The sequence below is a fragment of the Gracilinanus agilis genome, chromosome 4 (genome assembly GCF_016433145.1).
Source record: "Gracilinanus agilis isolate LMUSP501 chromosome 4, AgileGrace, whole genome shotgun sequence".
Taxonomy (NCBI): Eukaryota; Metazoa; Chordata; class Mammalia; order Didelphimorphia; family Didelphidae; genus Gracilinanus; species Gracilinanus agilis.
The window spans coordinates 328,685,091-328,703,377 of record NC_058133.1 but is presented as its reverse complement, the minus strand read 5'-3'; the positions used below and the strand labels follow the sequence as shown (position 1 = coordinate 328,703,377).

General features: G+C 36.2%; 1 protein-coding gene across 1 annotated transcript in view; it reads left to right on the top strand.

Moving 5' to 3' along the window:
* SNX14 (sorting nexin 14) overlaps window positions 1-18,287 on the top strand; it is a 114,645-nt gene that overhangs the window by 75,429 nt on the left and 20,929 nt on the right. Inside the window, exons 18-19 of the mRNA XM_044675382.1 lie at window positions 2,599-2,682; window positions 6,049-6,149. Of these exons, the coding sequence (XP_044531317.1) occupies window positions 2,599-2,682; window positions 6,049-6,149 (185 nt within the window). The remainder of the gene's footprint in view (window positions 1-2,598; window positions 2,683-6,048; window positions 6,150-18,287) is intronic.

Below are 18,287 nucleotides of genomic sequence, written 5' to 3'. Positions count from 1 at the left end.
TGGTAAGGGTAGGCAATGGGGGTCAAGTGACTTGCCCAGGGTCACACAGCTGGGAAGTGTCTGAGGCCGGATTTGAACCTAGGACCTCCTGTCTCTAGGCCTGGCTCTCAATCCACTGAGCTACCCAGCTGCCCCCTACATAACATTTCTTAAAAGCTAAGTGGAATTGTTCTGTTCATCTCTTGCCATTTATCAGGCATTAAAGAGCATTGTGCCAGTTGTCACAGTAAGGTATTGATCTGTGTTTAAAAAACAATATGGTAGTTGCTTTAGTTCCAGAATAAGAAAACATGATTATGTAGAATCTTACTTGTCTTCATTGTCAGTCATTATTTTTTGAACCCGGAGTTTTCTGAATAACTAATTCTCAGCATTTTATAGGATTGTAATTTTTCTTTTTTTAAAAGGAGTTTATTGTCATCATCTCTAATAAATATGCTTATTTAGCATGTATTACACACAGATTAGGCATCATAGACCGAGTACAAGATTTGATTTAAAAGATATTCAGGCCCATAAACCATTTGTAGTGTGATTATAATTGATAGGGCATAGTCAAATACCTACTTTTTTAAAAGTTTACCTGTTTTGCTCTGTATTTTCTTTTTGATTGTTTCAGGTCTGGTCTGATAGATGATATGGGTGAACAGCAACCACAGCAGGATAAGCAACTACCGCCCTGGACTTGGTCCAAGAGTTGGGCAGTCATTGTAAACGAGTACTTCAAATCATGCAGGTTTTGGGTAAGGGAGAGTAGGAGGAGAGTAAGAATGAGATTAGGGAGACTACCTTTCCTTCTAGAGGCATCAGTTACTTGTTTTTTTTTTTTTTTTCCAAATCCGGCTGTTGCCAGAAAGTGAAATGTGGAAATCGGGAAGAAAGGATACCCAGAGTAGCTGAGTATTGCATTTTGGCAATAGCCAAAATTGACATCAGTTCTACATAGTATGCAGTTCTACATAGTATGCAGTACATACCTGAGGCAGTGCTGCTCAATTTTGCTGTTGTTGCTGTTCTCCCTCAGTATTTTCTCAAATGCATGTCTTGAGCCATTGAAAATGCCATATCTGATTCCCACTAGGAACATAACTACTTGCTTTTGTTTTTCTGCAGCTTCTGTAGGTTGAAATTTACAGAAGTGGGAGGGATTAAAAGAGAGATAGGCATTTATGCATAATACTTGAAATATGGCTCCCACTATTCTTTGGGAGGCTATCCAAAACTTTTTAGTTATTAGTTATAAATTTTTGCCATTAGAATTTTACATAAGTTGTAAGAACTTACTTCCTTTAGTAAAAACAGTTTTGAATGACTATATTTAATAATTATATCAAGCAAATAAAATAAATAATTGATCACTTTCTTATTTATGCTTTTGATGTTTTTAACTCTTTTCATGCTTTTATTTTTAAAGAATAACATAAAAATAAAAAGCAATAAAATTTAGACTTTTGAAAAACTGGTATAAGTTTTTATTTTTTTTCCTGTGGTATTAATAAGCTTTATTGCTAAAACATGTGCTATATTTCATGTAAATAAGGTTCCAAGTAACCATAATCTTATATTTAAAAAATAACCCTAGGGTTATTCCTAGGTGAAATGTCACTTAACTATATATATTTCATATATGTAACAGTTTGAATGTTTTCTGGCAAATTAAAACCAAAATATTTTAGTGCTCATCCATAATTGTTTTTAGGGACAATAATAGTAGCTAATCTTTATATAACAGTTTAAGGTTTGCAGAGCACTTTTTTTTTAACCACCTGAGGAGTCTGGGAGGGTGGCTGCTATTATTATCCTTATTTTATGGATGAAGAAATTAAGAAGCACAGAAGTTAACTGACTTGCTCTAACTAACAGAGGTTAACTGACACAGATAATATGTCTAGGTTAGGATTTGAACTCCTGAAGTAGGTAGGCCCAGTATACTTTATCTATTGGCTACTTAGTGGTCCCCAATACTACTCATACTTTCTTTATTTATATTCAATGCAGATGTTTTGATTAGGGAAGCATTTTTTGACTTAAATTAAAATTTAAATAATAAGAATAACATATAGTATATTTCTATTATAGCAGAACTGAAAAAGTACATTAGATTAAGTATCAGAAGACATGTTCTTTCACTAACTCATCTTTATGCAGTTCACTTAACTTGAGTGGGCCAGTTTCCTCATCTCTAAAATGAAGTGGTTGGATGTTATAACCTCACAGATTTTCCTTCACTGCAATATTATATGATTCTAATTATTTTGATATCTCCAGAGCCATCCATCCTTTGAAATCTCTAAACTACATTTTAAAATCTAAATCTATATTTAAGTCTTTTCCAGTGTTGTAATATTATGATAGAAAATGCATATACTTATAATATAAAACTCATGATTGATTGATTAGCTCTGGCAATGTCTAAATTATTTTAAATTCCATTATAGTTGAAGGCTCATAAATAACAGAGTGAAAAGAATATCTTTATTAAGGATTTGGGTTGCTTTTTCCTTCATCATGTTTGTTGTCTTAAACCTATTGCTTTTATCTCACACTTTCAAGTAAATAAAAAATCATTTTGTTATTTTACGTTTATATACTTTTCAGTTGGGCATGAGCCTGAGCATTGGTCTGTGTACCGAAGATACCTTGAATTCTATGTTCTTGAATCAAAACTAACCGAATTTCATGGTATGTTTCCCCTTTTTTCATTTCAAGGTCTTTATTTCTATAGATAATCATGAGAATTTTGGAGTGTGAGATTTATGACTTTACATAATTCTTCCTTATTTAAAATAAGAAAAAACAGAATACCATTATCAGACTATCTTTATGTATATATATGTGCAGGTGTCTCTATGGGTATGTAGTTACCATTTTCAGTGAATGTTTTAACAGATATGACTCGAAATATTTGATTTACCTCTTAAGTGGCTTTTGAATATTTATGATGAAACAAAAATTATCTATTTGGATTATATACTTAGATATACCTTGAGGATGTGGTAGGGAGAAACTGGCAAAGAAAAACACCTTTTTTTTAAAGATCACATAATAGTTAAGAAAAATCTCTAAAGAAGAGATTGAATGTTTGTAAGTAGTGAATTGGATTGAGTTTTCAACATACTGTCTTCTCCCTCCTTGCATGGTTCCCTGTGCTTAGAGGATACCATCTTCTCATCTCTGTCATTCAAATTCCATTCTTTGATGAGTAGTTCAAGTGCCATCACCTCTAAGACACCTTTCTAGAGAGTCTCAACTGAAAGGATTCTTACACTCTTCCTGTATTTTTCTAAAGCATTTTTCAGAGTTTATAAGGAAAGTTCAAAGATTTCAAGGTCTCACCCTATACCCACCAATTTGGTCTGAGGTACTGCCCTTCAGGTGGATCCCCCTTTGATCCTGACAACTTTGTACCATGTCGTTTTCTATTTTCCCCCAAAAGCTCTTCTGGTATATTGTGACTGGCATAATCACCTCTGACTTTATTTCTTTCTCCTGGGTTAGATGGGTATCCAGTTTACTCTTACTCTGGACTTAAATCCCTAAGATTATCCTTACTTGAGTGTTTTCGTTCATTACTATATTGCTCACATGATATTGTTGAAATAGAATTTATCTTATTTGGAATCTTGTTTCAAGAAATTTAGTCCACATCATTCCATATTGATCCCCTTCTCTTTAGTTGTACTATCACCACCCTAGTTTGTACCTTCATAACTTCTTACATGAACATATGGTAGTATTCTCCTAATTGGCTTCTGTGCTTTCAGTCTCATCTTCTAGCCAGCCTCCCCAAAGCTACCAAAGTGATTTCCCATAAGCTATTCCTTGAATAAATGTCTCTATCTTCAGACTATTGGCATCTTTAACTATTCTTAATGCCTAGAATATTCTCCCTCTTCATTTTGGTCTCCTGGCTTCTTTGAGTTTGAGTCTTAGCTAAAATCTTTTTGCAAGAATTTCCTTAGCTCCCTTAATTTATAGTGCTTTCCTCTATTGATTATAATAGTGCCTGCACATAGTAGGCTCTTAATACATACTTATTTGCTTTTATTGACATAACTATTTACTTAATAATAAGAAAAATATAATATTTTGGATACTAATATAGTAAAGCAATTGCATTATACTATTCCTATTCATTTTAATGATTTTGAGAACCCCCCACTTGACTTTGAATGATTTTACTTGAAAAGTCTAGGTGTCCCCAATTTCTCTTATGAATCCATAATCCTTTTAAAATTATAACTCAGTCTCTAAAGTTTATAATTTCGGGGGCAGCTGGGTAGCTCAGCAGATTGAGAGTCAGGCCTAGAGACAGGAGGTCCTAGGTTCAAATCTGGCCTCAGACACTTCCCAGCTGTGTGACCCTGGGCAAGTCACTTGACCCCCATTGCCCACCCTTACCAATCTTCCACCTATGAGACAATACACAGAAGTTAAGGGTTTAAACAAAAACAAACAAACAAATAAATAAATAAAGTTTATGATTTCTTCCTTTCTTTTACTTTATCTGCTGTTAACTTAGGAAAAAAAAACACAGAACTATTAAAAAGTCATAAAAATCACTCTTTAATTAAAGAAAGAAGTTTAGCACAAAAATTTAGGTCTAACAGAGCTGTATACTACACATCCACACAGAGTCCCAAGACCCTGGTTGCTCTGGTCACTGACCCCTGGGAGAGCCAATCATGATAGATTGACAACTCAGGAACAGAAGAATTTGGGGGACCTATATACCATTTGGGGGATCTTGGGGCAGGGAAAGGTGATTGACATTACCATTGCTACAAGGAAATAAGAGTGTTCAAACTATACAGACTGGATACAATCTAGCTTGGGAAAAGGAATCTTTAGCTTTAGGATAGGGTGTAAGGGAAGGGACTATTTACAATGAATACTAAAAGGATGGTCCCTTCTCAGGTGCAGATCTTCTTGGGAAAGGGTCCCTGATACTGAGGGGAAGACTACTTAAGACAAAAAGAATACTTAGCATTTGCTTAGCTTCACTTAATGGAATTGTCATTTACCTTAGGGTCCATTATTCAGTCTGAAACTGCTAGCTTGAGATTCCCTTCAGGGTGTATTCTCATTGGAACCAGGAACAAGTACAAACTTTGGGGTCTCCAATTTATAAGCTAGACCTAAAACTTGGGGTTCATTGGATCTTACTAGGCTACAAGTTTGGGGGTTTCTAGATTCAATGTTGACACTGCTTTAGTCATGAAGATCAGTTGAAATACCGATCTTGCATTATACTCTGAAGGCCATGCTAAACATGGCCCTTTACAGAGTCTTTAAGTGAGGCATAATTTTACATTGTTAACATTGTTTTGAGTCCTCATAATCATTATGACCATAGGTCATTTTCTTCCACAAACTCTCCATATTCCACCCAAAGTTTATTCATACACAATATATATTAGCAGTATTTGTTAAACAAAGTTTTTTCTGCTTGTAGCAGGTATCAAAGTATTGTTCTCACAGTGATATCTCACATCCTTTGATAAGACAAGTCTGTTTTTTTCCAAAAAACATATTTATGTCTTTCAAATGACCAAACTGCTCCATTTATCATAAAGGAACATTGTCCTTTACATCTGGAATTCTCAGTTTCCTTGTTTCCATGCCTTTGAATCCTTTGTTTCCTGAAAAGTTCTTTTTAAATGCTACCTACAACATGAAACCTTTCCTAACTCTAGCTGTTATTTCCTCCCCCATATTTATTTTGTATAAACTTATTAATGTATATATGATCTTCTCTGAGTGACTGAAAGCTCTTTGAGGTCTCAGGCTATTTCATTTTTGTCTTTGCATCTCCAGTGGCTGACACATAGTTTGGTGCATAATAATGCTTGCTGATAGTTCTTGTAAAAAAAGAACAAAATGCTTAATAGTTACATATAAGTTGAATTTTCTACAACCTCTTTGAAGAAAAATGCTACATAAATATAAAATGGTATATATACACGAACTTTCTGTAGTCAAAATTTTGTAAGTTACTTCTAAATAAAAATATAGTGATAAAAATCCTTAATTAAATGTTCATTGCAGGTACATTTCCTGATGCTCAGCTTCCTTCCAAGAGGATCATTGGCCCTAAAAACTATGAATTCTTAAAATCAAAGAGAGAAGAGTTTCAGGAATATCTTCAGGTATATCATCATCATCTATCTAAGTATTAAAAATAAATAGAATAACTTTTTTATGTGTTACCAATTTGGTAATCAATAAATATTAATTTAGCTAAGAATTGATTTTTATTTTTAAAAAACTTCATTAATTTTGATATGTTAACAGATATCATCTTGCTTGTCTTTATATTACCTTTTTGAATTTATATAAATCAGTCTTTCATGATATATATCATTATATTCATGATATATGTCATATACCATTATATTCCAGGTGTTTACTGCTGTTTGGAGTTCACATTTTTTATGCTGCATTAGCTCATCTTTACTCTGTGGTAGTCTTAACATGTTTCTTGTATTATTCTCATATTTCATTTCTTAAAGTAGTATTGTTGTAGGGTACAGAGGTGTAAGGGTGAAAAGGGGGTTTTATGGGTTCAATATATTAAAAGTTGGTCGCCAGAGGATTGAACTATTATCAATCCTCAATTAAGAATAATCTCAAGTCAAAATTGACTTTTATGGAAGTTTATTTACATGAGAGAAGAGAGAGAGGAAGTAAGGAAATAAGAATCTATCCCACTAATTAGTCCAGGTTGATCTTAACCCTCAGCAGAGGGTTAAAGGGCCTGAGGCCTGAGGTGAAAGGAGCAAACTTCATTCCCAGAGTCTATAAAAAAGAAGTCTCTTAATAGAAGTTCAGGAAGATTCAGTCTTTAAACTCACCACGTGGAACAGTCTCAGTCAAGAACCAACATGTCTCCCTCAGGCCCCCTTTACAAAACCAGAAGACCTCTCACTCATTCAACTCCCTCTTTTAACGGGGTCACGCATGCATCACTTCCAGTGCCTTTCCCTAGCCTGTGTGTCCAATCACAATAGATGATTCTCATAGAAAGCGTAGGGGGCAGTCAGTCGATTCTGATTCGTCACTCACTCTAGCACGTGGGTTAGGACCTCCCAGAATTGGAGGTGCTCTTACCTTTGGTGATTAAATCTAAAGATGGGCAGTATAGACTTAATTTAATTATCACAGAGGTGAACCCCTACAGTTCAGGAAGGATACCTTTTGCAAGAAGGCAAGATTCCAAAACTTAGCTTAAAAATAAAAAGAGAAATTTATTAATTTGGAAAGTAATGTTGAATCTGGCCGAGAGGACAGCATAGATGGAAGACTGCCTCCCACGTGGAACTGCTTGGATGGAAAAGCTGTCCCTCAGACAACATCAATTCTGGAGCAAGGGATTGGGGGGAAACCTCGTGATTTGGAGGACAGATGGATGAGGTGTGTCTCTTTGTCTGTCTCAAATCAATGGGACAATCAAAGGACGGTAATCCTCGAGGTCAGATGTTTTGGGTTGGGAGCCAGAGCAAAGGAATTTCCCTGTTTACATTTTGCCTGAGTTTTGGAGGTACAATGTCCATGCCAGTATGATAGTCCATTTTGTATAGATGCCAAATTTTGGTCAGCCATTCCTTAGTCATTAGATACTTAAGCTGTTTTCAAAGGAAGACGGGGAGAGGCTCAGAGAACTTCCTTGATGAGACTTTTATGGGATTCTCTAATGTTAGATGTAGGAAGGGACTTAGAAAAATCATCTGGTCCAAACCTCTTTTTTATTGGTAAAGAATTTGAGATCCAGAGAGATTAAATAGCTTGCCTCAGGTGATACAGCTGGTTAATAGTAAAGCTCAGAGAAGAGACAAGCTTTTTTTTTTTTTAAGTACTATATTTATGAATGCAAAAGCTTAAAGTTTACAACCCAAAACAAAATCTTTCCTGGTGAAAAAAAACTATAAACTTATAAAGGAAAATGGATTCTTAATGTAATAGAGGACTTCCTCATATTCCTGATGAAAAGACTGGAGATCAGTAGATATTTCAAAATGCACACAGGCAAGAGAAATATAGAAAAGTAAATGCATTTGAACAATTAAAAGAACATACATTGATGAAGTGTTTGTATTCTAATGAAGGATGAAGACATGTCTCCTCAGAACTTCAGTGTCTAAAGGAGTAAGTAAGGCAAGGGCATTCAGTAGCCATTTTTTGAAGGTAGTGATTTCACTATCTTACGTATACTTTTAGAAAGTTATAAATGTAAGAAAGTTTTTCCTTACATTAAGCTAAAAACTTTCTCTCTGCAGTGTCTATCATAGCTCCTAGTTCTAAATTCTTATGCCCCTGGAACAAGTCTAAAGTTTCTTTCACATGAGAGCCTTTCAGATACTTGAGGACAGCTGTCATATTCCTCCTCTCTCTGCCCTTCTTCCGTCTAACCATCCCCAGGTCATTTACCTAATTCTCATGTAGTATGATTCCAGGCCCACTCATCTTGTTGGTCTGATTTCCTTCAGATATATTTTAGCTTATTAATGTCTTTAAAATAGTTAATCAGGAAGTATACGTTGAATGACCATTCTGTGTAATGTTATAAGTAGGGGGGATAAATGTTACTGCTGAGGATTAAATTAGTCCATCAGCTAGAGTGGGGTATAAGGGAGAGATAACAGATTAAAGGAAATACATTCAGGTAACATACACTGAGCTGGGGAATAACTAGATGACAAACAGATGAATAAAACTAGGGTACACAACTTATAATTCACAGTGGGTTCAAATTGTCACTAAAGGTATCTGGGAAAGGAGATAAAAAAGGAAGTTTTATGTAAAAGGTTTTAATAGAAAAGCTAGGATGGGGATTTGAAGGGAAGTAGAAGCAACTGTCATTAAGGTCTATAGGTAACTCAGGGAATGGAGGGGTAGAGGAGATATCTACTCTGAACACTGAACTAACTAATAGAGTAATAGGTCCAGCCGTAGACAGGGATCTCACATATATCCAGGTCTTTTGTGGATGATGACTTCAGCTGATCCTCAGTGCTGTTCAGGGTAACTGCCAGTTAAATCCAATACTGGAGTTTGAGCTAGTCTTATTGACTAGGTCCACCCTGAGAAATGTCTCACCACAGCTTGGTCAATCCCAGCAACCAGATCTTGATAGAAGTAATCCTCTTGGAAAAAAACAGGCTTCACCGACAGGATAAGACAGGTCTCCCTTATCCCTAGAGTTCAAACTGTCATTTCTCTCTGTCTGACCCACAGAATTCTTAGGTTGTCATCAGCTGTGCCTGTCATTCAAAAAGCAAACTATGCTACTTTAACTTTCCTTCTAACAGTAAGTATCTGTGCTAGGTGCTGGGAGTTCAGACGATAAAGTGAAATAGTCTTTATCCTCAAGGAGTTATATTCTGCTAGGGGGAAAATAACATATTCACAGATAAATCAGTGCAGCATATTTACAAAAAAATACACAACGGTAATTGAGGGAGTTAGCAGGAATCAAGAAATATATGAAGGAAATAGCAGTTGAGCTAAGTCTTAAAGGCAATTAGGGATGTTGAGGAAGAGGTAAGGAAGACCATTCAGATGCTTGTGGGGTGTGTGAGTAGAGAGCTTCCTGTGCCTTATCACTATTAAGAGAAGGGGATGGTCAGCAGTGTTAGACATAGCAGAAATATCACAAAGTTTGAGAATTGAAAAACATCCATATAATCCATTGGATTTAGCAATAGAGAAACTGATCATTATTGACTTTGTGAAGAACAGTTTGTTGAAATGACGAGGATGGAAGTCATTGCAAAGGAGTAAGAAAGTGAAGGCAATGGGTGTAGACAACTTTTTCTAGGAGTTTGTAAGGTAGGAAAGAAAAAGACAGTAGCTTGAGAAAATAGTAAAATAAGGGAAGGAGGTGGTTGTTTCTAGAAGGTTTGGTCATGTTTAAAGGTAGCATTGAAGGTGCCAGGTGAAAAGGAAAGAGTGAAAATTAGGAAGAGAAAAGATAACTGAATCAAAAGCACAAAAGAAGGATTGACATTGGTAAAAAGTAGAAAGAGATAGCATTTTTTTTAGGCTAAAGGAAAGGAGGAGGAATATGAGGAGGTCTATTTGAAAAGTAGAATTCATGAGGAGAAGGCGATGGTAATCATGGTCTCATTTTTTTCCAGTAAAGACTTTGTTGGGAGGGATTTGGATATGACAAACAGGGTTGGACTAATCACTGTGAGGAGTGTAATAGTTTGGAACTGAGTTGAGTACTCCAGATGTGGTCTTACCACAGTGGAGTATAGAAATATTATTCTATTCCTCCTGATGAGAAAGATAGGCCCCTCTTTGTGATAGCTCTATTAAAAGACATGTGACATTTTGAGTCATGTTGAACTTATAGTCCTATTAAAGCCCCAGATTTTCTTTGAATCAATAACACATTCTGAGACTGATTTTTTTAGAGCTACCATATAAGATTTTTATTATCAATCTGTTAAATTTCACGTCATTAAATTTTTGTTTCTTGTTCTACCTTATAAAAATTTGGTGGGATCATGTCTTTTCATCCAGTTTATTAACTGTCTTCTAGGTTTTTGTAGTCATCAGCTAATTTTTTAAGCATGTCTTTGTTGGTTGCTTATGAGTAATAGAAATGTGGATGTCAAGGAGTCAAGAATAGATAAATAGATTAATTCCTAGAGTATTCCTCCTAAATACTCTCTCCACATTGATTTCTTAGGACTGTAGATTTAGGGCACCTAGTTCTTAAAGTTGTGAAGATCTTATGAGATAATATTTGTAAAGTACTTAATACCTGGCACATAGTAAGCACTCTCTAAATGTTAGCTATGATGATAAGGAGAAGGTCAACTTTGATTTTTTGCATTGCAATCAGTAATTCATTAGATCAAAGATTTAGAGCTGAAAGAGACTTTAGTGACTATCTATCTAGCCCATTTCTCATTTTTACAAATGAGGAAACAGATTCTTTTTATTACCTCTTCTTTGAGTATTTTTTCTTTTATTCTTTAAAACCCTTACCTTCCATCTTAGAATCAGTACTAAGTTTGGTTTTAAGGCAAAAGACTGGTAAGGGATAGGGAAGGGGCGTTAAGTGACTTCCCCAGGGTCACATAGACAGGAAGTCTTAGGCCAAATTTAAACCCAGGACCTCCCATCCCTTAGGCCTGGCTCTCTATCTACTGAGCCATCTAGCTGCCTCCTGAGCATTTTTTTTCTAGACCTCTGAAAGTATGGACTTTATTGCTCTTTTCTCAGCTATCATCTGTGAATTACTGTTCTTCTCTGCCTTTTTCCTTCCTGTGCTGTACCTTATCTTTCTGGTACCTGACTTCAAGACAATCAGATCTGAATTAAAATGTAGTCTCTAATACTCATAATCTCAGTGACTTTCGACAGTGTGGTTCACCTCTGAACATTAGGTTCTTCATTTATAAAAATTTCATAGTACTTACACTATCTGCTTAAGTCTAAAATATTATTTATTATTTGCTTCTTTCATATTTTGAATGTGAAATTATTGTTAGGCAAGCCAAAAAGTTATTATCTCTGCTTTTGTCAATGATGCAGTTCAAGATGTTCAGATAATTGAAGTTCCCTAACCTTTTCCCTTTGCTAGCATAATATGCTTTTTCTTTAAGACTTGTGATCTTTTTTCCTAAGCTCTATATTTGTTTCCAAATTTATGATACAGAAGGTAGAGTAAATGACAAATGGAATTACTATTCTGGACCCAATTCAGAACAAGGAGGAATTATTGCTGAAAGAAGGAATGATTAGAACTTGAGGAGTCACCATTCTTTTTAAAAATTTGTTACAAAAGGGGAACAAAGCCAGACACAGTATGACCTGTACCCTAAATTTAAAGAGAGCAGATTTTCAAGTTTTCTATTTAAAAAAAGAAAAAGATAACATCCTCCAGAGGAAGTCAGGGTAGATGCTTCTCAGAAATGAAATTCTGAAAATATTTAGAGAAAAAATTCCAATGGCTTGAGAAAGGAAGATGGTTTAAAGAGATTGATGTCAGTGCATGAAAGTCATTAGCCAGTAGGAGATTTTTTAAAGATATGTAAGAATGCTAGACTAATGAAAGGTAGCAGAGAATGAATACAGAAACATGATAAGGACCTATCTAGTATAGTACCAGGAATATTCAAGGTCAGAATGAGATAATGAGTGATAAAGTAAAAAACAACCAGGGAATTTTAAGGAATTGGGGAATTTTAAACTACATTAAAGGAAAAGTTGGAGATTCAAAGAAGCAATAGAACTATTGCTTGGAAGTAGAAAGGACAATTATAGTGGACAACAAAGAGAAGACAGAACTGCTCTACTCTTGTTTCTTTCTTTTTCTCTGACAAGGAAAATTCTCTTTGAACTGGAAAAGATGGAACAGAAAAGCTTATTGAGGAACTGACCCTAAAGATAATTCATAGGGTCATAGATTTAGACCTGCATCGAACATTAGAAGCCATTTAATCCAACTTCTTCATTTACAGATGGGGAAGAAACTTGAGTTTCACTTAGGTTAGGTGATTTACCTGAGGTCACACAGCTATTAAGCATCATAGACAAGATTTGTATTAAAAGTCTTCTAATTCTAGATCCTGTGTTCTTAAGTCAAAAGATAAGAATTGAGCAAATATCCCTTGATGAGTTTCATTTTACAAGGTTCAGACAAACTACATTCCGGGATCTTTGCAGAACTGGTATATCTGATTGTTAGACCACTATCAGTGATTTTTAAACCCATCTTTTTAGCTTGTATCAGTTCTAAGACAGAAGAACAAGGACTTGGCAAATGGGGTCAAGTTACTTGCCCAGGATTACACAACTTGGAAGTGTCTGAGGCCAGAGTTGAACTCTGATATGCCTTATAATTGTCAATGATTTTTAAAGGCCTGAAAAATGGAAGAGAAGGACAAATATCCTGATTTTTTTAAAAACAGTTGTTGGTGAGGGGATGAATGGTGCCTGCAAATTATAGACCATTTAGCTTGAGTTAAATTTCTGGAGTACTTCTAGATCATATTATTAAATTGTTAGTTATTAAACATCTTAAAAAGGAAATATTATCCCAGAGAGCTAGCGTGGCTTCATGAAGAAGAAATCTTACCAGATCTCATTTCCTTTTTTGCCCATGTTACTTGACAGATAGTGCTGAAACCTCTAAGTGTTGCTCCTAATTTTGCCCTCTGACACCACGCTGAACAAGTCTTCTATCATTGCCATGTTATAGCCCTGCACAAACTCAAAAACAATTTTATTCTCTCTAAGTATTATCTTTTCTATGCTAAACAGCCTCAGCGCATTCAGTTGTGTTCTGAAGAGCTGCCAGTGTCTTGGGTACTTTCCTTTTGATGCTCTTAAGCTTATTAGCAAACATGATACTTACGATGTGACCAAGGTGCAGGACTAATATACTAGGGACTATCCTGTCTTTTTTGTTGGAAACTGATTTATGTTATTCAACCTATGATTGTGTTAGCTTTTTTGACTGACATGTAACATTGTTTACTTAAAGTCAGTAATTTTTTTTTTTTTATTTTTTTTTAAACCCTTGTACTTCAGTGTATTGTCTCATAGGTGGAAGATTGGTAAGGGTGGGCAATGGGGGTCAAGTGACTTGCCCAGGGTCACACAGCTGGGAAGTGGCTGAGGCCGGGTTTGAACCTAGGACCTCCTGTCTCTAGGCCTGACTCTCACTCCACTGAGCTAGCTACCCAGCTGCCCCAGTCAGTAACATTTTAAAAAATTAAATTTGATTTTATTTCCATATGTTCATTTCCTCCCTCACACTTCACTCCTTACCTCAAATTGCAAAAGCAAGGAAAAATTCCTGTTACATGTATAGTCAAGCAAAAAAAAAATCCTACATGCCCATGTACAAAAAAGTCTCAATATGTACTCTGATTCCATCACCTCTCATCAGGAGATGGGTGTAACATGCTTCATTAATGGTTTTCTGGAATCATGGTAATCATTATATAGATCAGAGTCCCTAATCTTTCCAAGTTGTTTATCTTGACAATATTTCTGTTATTATATAAATTATTCTCCTGGTGATAATCACTTGATTCCCCATGTTCCTCAGAAACCATTCCCTTTCTCATTACAACAGATTAGTATTCCATCTTGTACATAAATATACCATTACTTGCTCCACCATTCCACAGTTGATGGATACCTTCTCAGTTTCCAATTCTTTACCTCTACAATTAGAGCTGCTATCCTAGAAATAATTTTTTGCATAAAGGCCCTTTCACATAACTTGTCAAGGTAGATACTATTATTGTCACCATTTTAAAGTTGATGAAACTGAGGCAAAGAGAGGTTAAGTGACTTGCCTAAATCCATACAGCTTTTAAGTGTCTGAGCCTAGATTTAAATTCTTGGGTCTTGTCAATTCCAGACCCAGCATCTTGTGCACTGTGCCACCTAGCTGCCACTATGAAAAGAGCTCTGTTTCCTAATAGACTTTTCCTAATAGACTTTTTTTTTTTTTTGTCATTTTCTGTTTTTGTCAACTTTGTTGATCTGGTTGGTGTAAGATAGAACCTCAGGGTTGTTTTTATTTGTTTTAGCAAATGCTTATTAAATCCTAACTATTCAGTTAGATTGTTCAGTGGCTAGAGTGCTGTGTCTGGAGTCAAGAACACCTAGGTCTTATCTGGTCTTAGACACTTTCTAGCTGTGTGCCTTTGGGCAAATCACTTAATGTCTATTTGCTTTCAAACCACTCCAGTTTCTCTGCCATGAAAACCCCATGGACAGTATGAGAGTTGGATGACTGAACAACAGCATTCTATTTGACAGGCACTGGGTATGCAAAGACAAAAAAATAAATTTCTGTCTTCAAGGAACTTACATTATTCTAGGGAACGAGTTGGCAGTCCACCAACTCGCCAGATCTTTTTCAGATATACTGCTATTTAGCTATTCCTTCTTCATCTTGTACTTCTGAATTTTTTTTTTTCAAACCCAAATGCAGGATTAACAAATAATACTATCTCTAGAGTCAGAGGTCTTAGGCTCAAATCCTACTTCTTATTTTTTTTTTTTAAGGTTTTTTTTTTTAAACCCTTAACTTCTGTATATTGGCTCTTTGGTGGAAGAGTGGTAAGGGTGGGCAATGGGGGTCAAGTGACTTGCCCAGAGTCACACAGCTGGGAAGTGTCTGAGGCCAGATTTGAACCTAGGACCTCCCGTCTCTAGGCCTGACTCTCAATCCACTGAGCTACCCAGCTGCCCCCCTACTTCTTATTTTTAATACTTGTGTGATCTTGGAGAATCATCTTAGTTTCCTCATCTTTAAAGTGAGATGATTGAATAAGATGACCTTTGAGGTTCCTTTTAGCTCTTGACAGATTGGGCCAAGGACAGGTATGAGAGGCATGCCGCTAAATATTTTCCAGTTCTTAGTCCATTAAATGATTAATTTTTGGGTACAACTATTCACCTGGGTCCACCACTTAATTGTTGTATTGTATAGATTACAACCCTTCATCTTGCTTAGAGAGACTTTATCAAAGGTTTTGCTAAAATCAAGCTAAACTATAAGTCTTCTGTGATTATACAAATCAATGTATTAGAACTTTTCTGACTCCAGAAGTAAGATTACTATCTGTTAGGACTATATAAAAGTAGTTTTGGAGTTTGTCAATTCCCTCCCCTGAAAGTATTCAAGTATAGACATGGATAATCACTTGCTGGGGATATTATAGAAATTATTCATATTTTGGTACAGGTCTGACTCTAATTTTTGGTTTATGGTTGTTGAGCTGTGATGTGTGTTGTAAAAATAATGAGCAATGAATTGATTATTGCTTATAAACCGATTAGATACTCTGCTTGCTATGCTTACAAAGCATCTTCAGTTTATGTAAGTAAAATGAAGCTCATAAGTGAACTTCTCTTCAGGGCCAGGCACAAGGATGGTAAGGAGACTCTTGTTGTACAAAAATAAACTATTGGGAATATAAGATATAAAAGGATTTCTAACTTTAAGGGATTCTAACTCCACCCAAATAAAACTCCCTGGTGCCACAAGGAGCTGCTTCTCCTCTACAGCCTACACTGATCCTTCCTGATCTGACTAACCCAGATTTTCACTATTCTACAATAAACGAACTTATCCTCATAAGAAGTTATAGTTAACAAAGACCAGCTTAGACTCAAAGTCCAGGTCTTTCTGTGGTCTTCTCAGAGATAAAAACAATTTATGAAACAGCAATAGACAGTGTAATGCAAGGTGGCTAACAGAAACTTTTTGCTTCTGTAATTTCTAACGGTCACAAAAAGTCAGTTAAACATCTTAGAATCTTGAGAAAGTCAGTTAGAACTTAAAGCTATAAATAGAGGTGAAGTTCCAACTGACGGAGCTTTGGCCTTCTGGCTTTTGCTGTGGCCCTGGAGGCTTTTGCTTTGGCTTAACTTGTTGGCTTTGGGGAAATTTGGACCTATCTCATTTCTCTGGACCTCTCCCTGATCTCCCCATCTCCATCCCTCCCCTTCCCTGAATTTCCTCTGGGTCCTGGGTGAAGGGAGGGCTTGGTGATTAGACATTGTAGGTTTAGTTTCTATAGGCAAGTAGAGTATCCTCAAATAAGTTACCCCTAGTTTTAATGTTTTGCTAAAGATTTTACTTAAAAGGCAGTCAAATCTTCCTGACTGGGAGAGCTGGTCTCTCTTCTGTCTAAACCTCTCCACGACCCATCCCCCACCATCACCTTCTTCCTAGCCACAGTTAGAAAACCCTGGACCCCTCTCCCCTTCTGACTGACCCTGATATTAATAAATCCCCTTGTTACCTATTCAAACCTCTGGTGAGTTATTGTGTCGAAAATTATGGCAAGGGCTCAAGGGGAAGGAATCATTTTTCTTTTATTTCTTGAAAGAACTGGGGACATCCATCTTGGCAAGAAGTACCTCCCCCAGGCTTCCTCCAGCCATCAGTTTGACTGGTAGGGAGGGGCCCTCTCGACCCCTCCCTCAAGAGACTTTGAAACTAATAAGAGAAACCCTCCAGCCAAACCTAAATGCTTCTTACTGACCCTAATTTCCTCCCTGTATCCTCTGTCTCTAGTCTCTGGGAATAAATCTGTTTGAGCTGCCCTCTCCTACATACCCCATTTCCTTTATCTCCTAAATACCTTCCCTTACCTTCATTTCCTCCCCATATCACCTTATAATCCCCTAATATCCCCTTTATCCTTCCTCACACCCAAATTGCCTTCATTTGACCCTACTCAGATTACCTTATTTTTCTTGATAACAACAGTCACTGGTGTTTCCCAAGTTGGAAAAGGAAAATCACTTAACTCCTTCAGGTTTTTTCCCCTTTCCTTTTACCTCAGACAGTGAGGAGAGAGAGAGAAAAGAAGATGTCACCTGCTCCCAGCCCTCCGAGAGAGAGTAACTGCCACTCCTAGAGACTAACTGCCACATTCAGAATGCCATAGAAAACCTTCCCACTCTGTCAACGTTTGAAACTGACACTGTCTCAGATCTGTTTCAAACTCCAATTCTTTCTCAAGCCAGCTTCTCCACTTCTTATCTCTAAACTAATGTAACAAGACTTAATTTCTGATATCTTCCTTCTAGTGTGTAGCTGTGGGTTCTCCCTAATTGTGAGATCTGATCCCTTTTATGTGTCTTTTCTTCCTGTATTTGGAAGAATCTGAGAGGGCAGCAGTGCCAGGAATCAATTCTCAGATCTCTTGAAATTGGAGGTCTGGCCTCAAAAGTCTGAATAGAATTCTTTGGTGAAATTTTTATATTTCTTAAAACTTTGTTCCTTCATCTAGTGCTTCCTTATGTGTTATCAATATTATGTTAAGTATTAAATGTTTCTCTTTCTAATATTATAGAAGCTTTTAGAAAAAATTATGTAATCTCATAACACATAACTGTTTTTTTGTGAAAAAATGTTTGTTGAACTTAATACTTTAAAAAATGATATTTAGCAGGAGGTCCTACGTTCAAATCTGGCCTCAGACACTTCCCAGCTGTGTGACCCTGGGCAAGTCACTTGACCCCCATTGCCCACCCTTACCACTATTCTAACAAGGAACCAATACACAGAAGTTAAGGGTTTAAAAAAAAAAAACAACCCCAAAAATGATATTTAGTACTTTGGAACCTATGTGTCTAATTTCATTTACTAGTTTTAATTCTCCGACCCTTTTCTTAACCTGGAGTCCATGTGTCCCCTTGCAGGTCTGTGAACTTGGCAGGGAAAAAAATATGTTGCTATTTCAGCGTAATTGGTATCCTTTGTAATTCTTTGCATTTTATATATTTAAAAACAA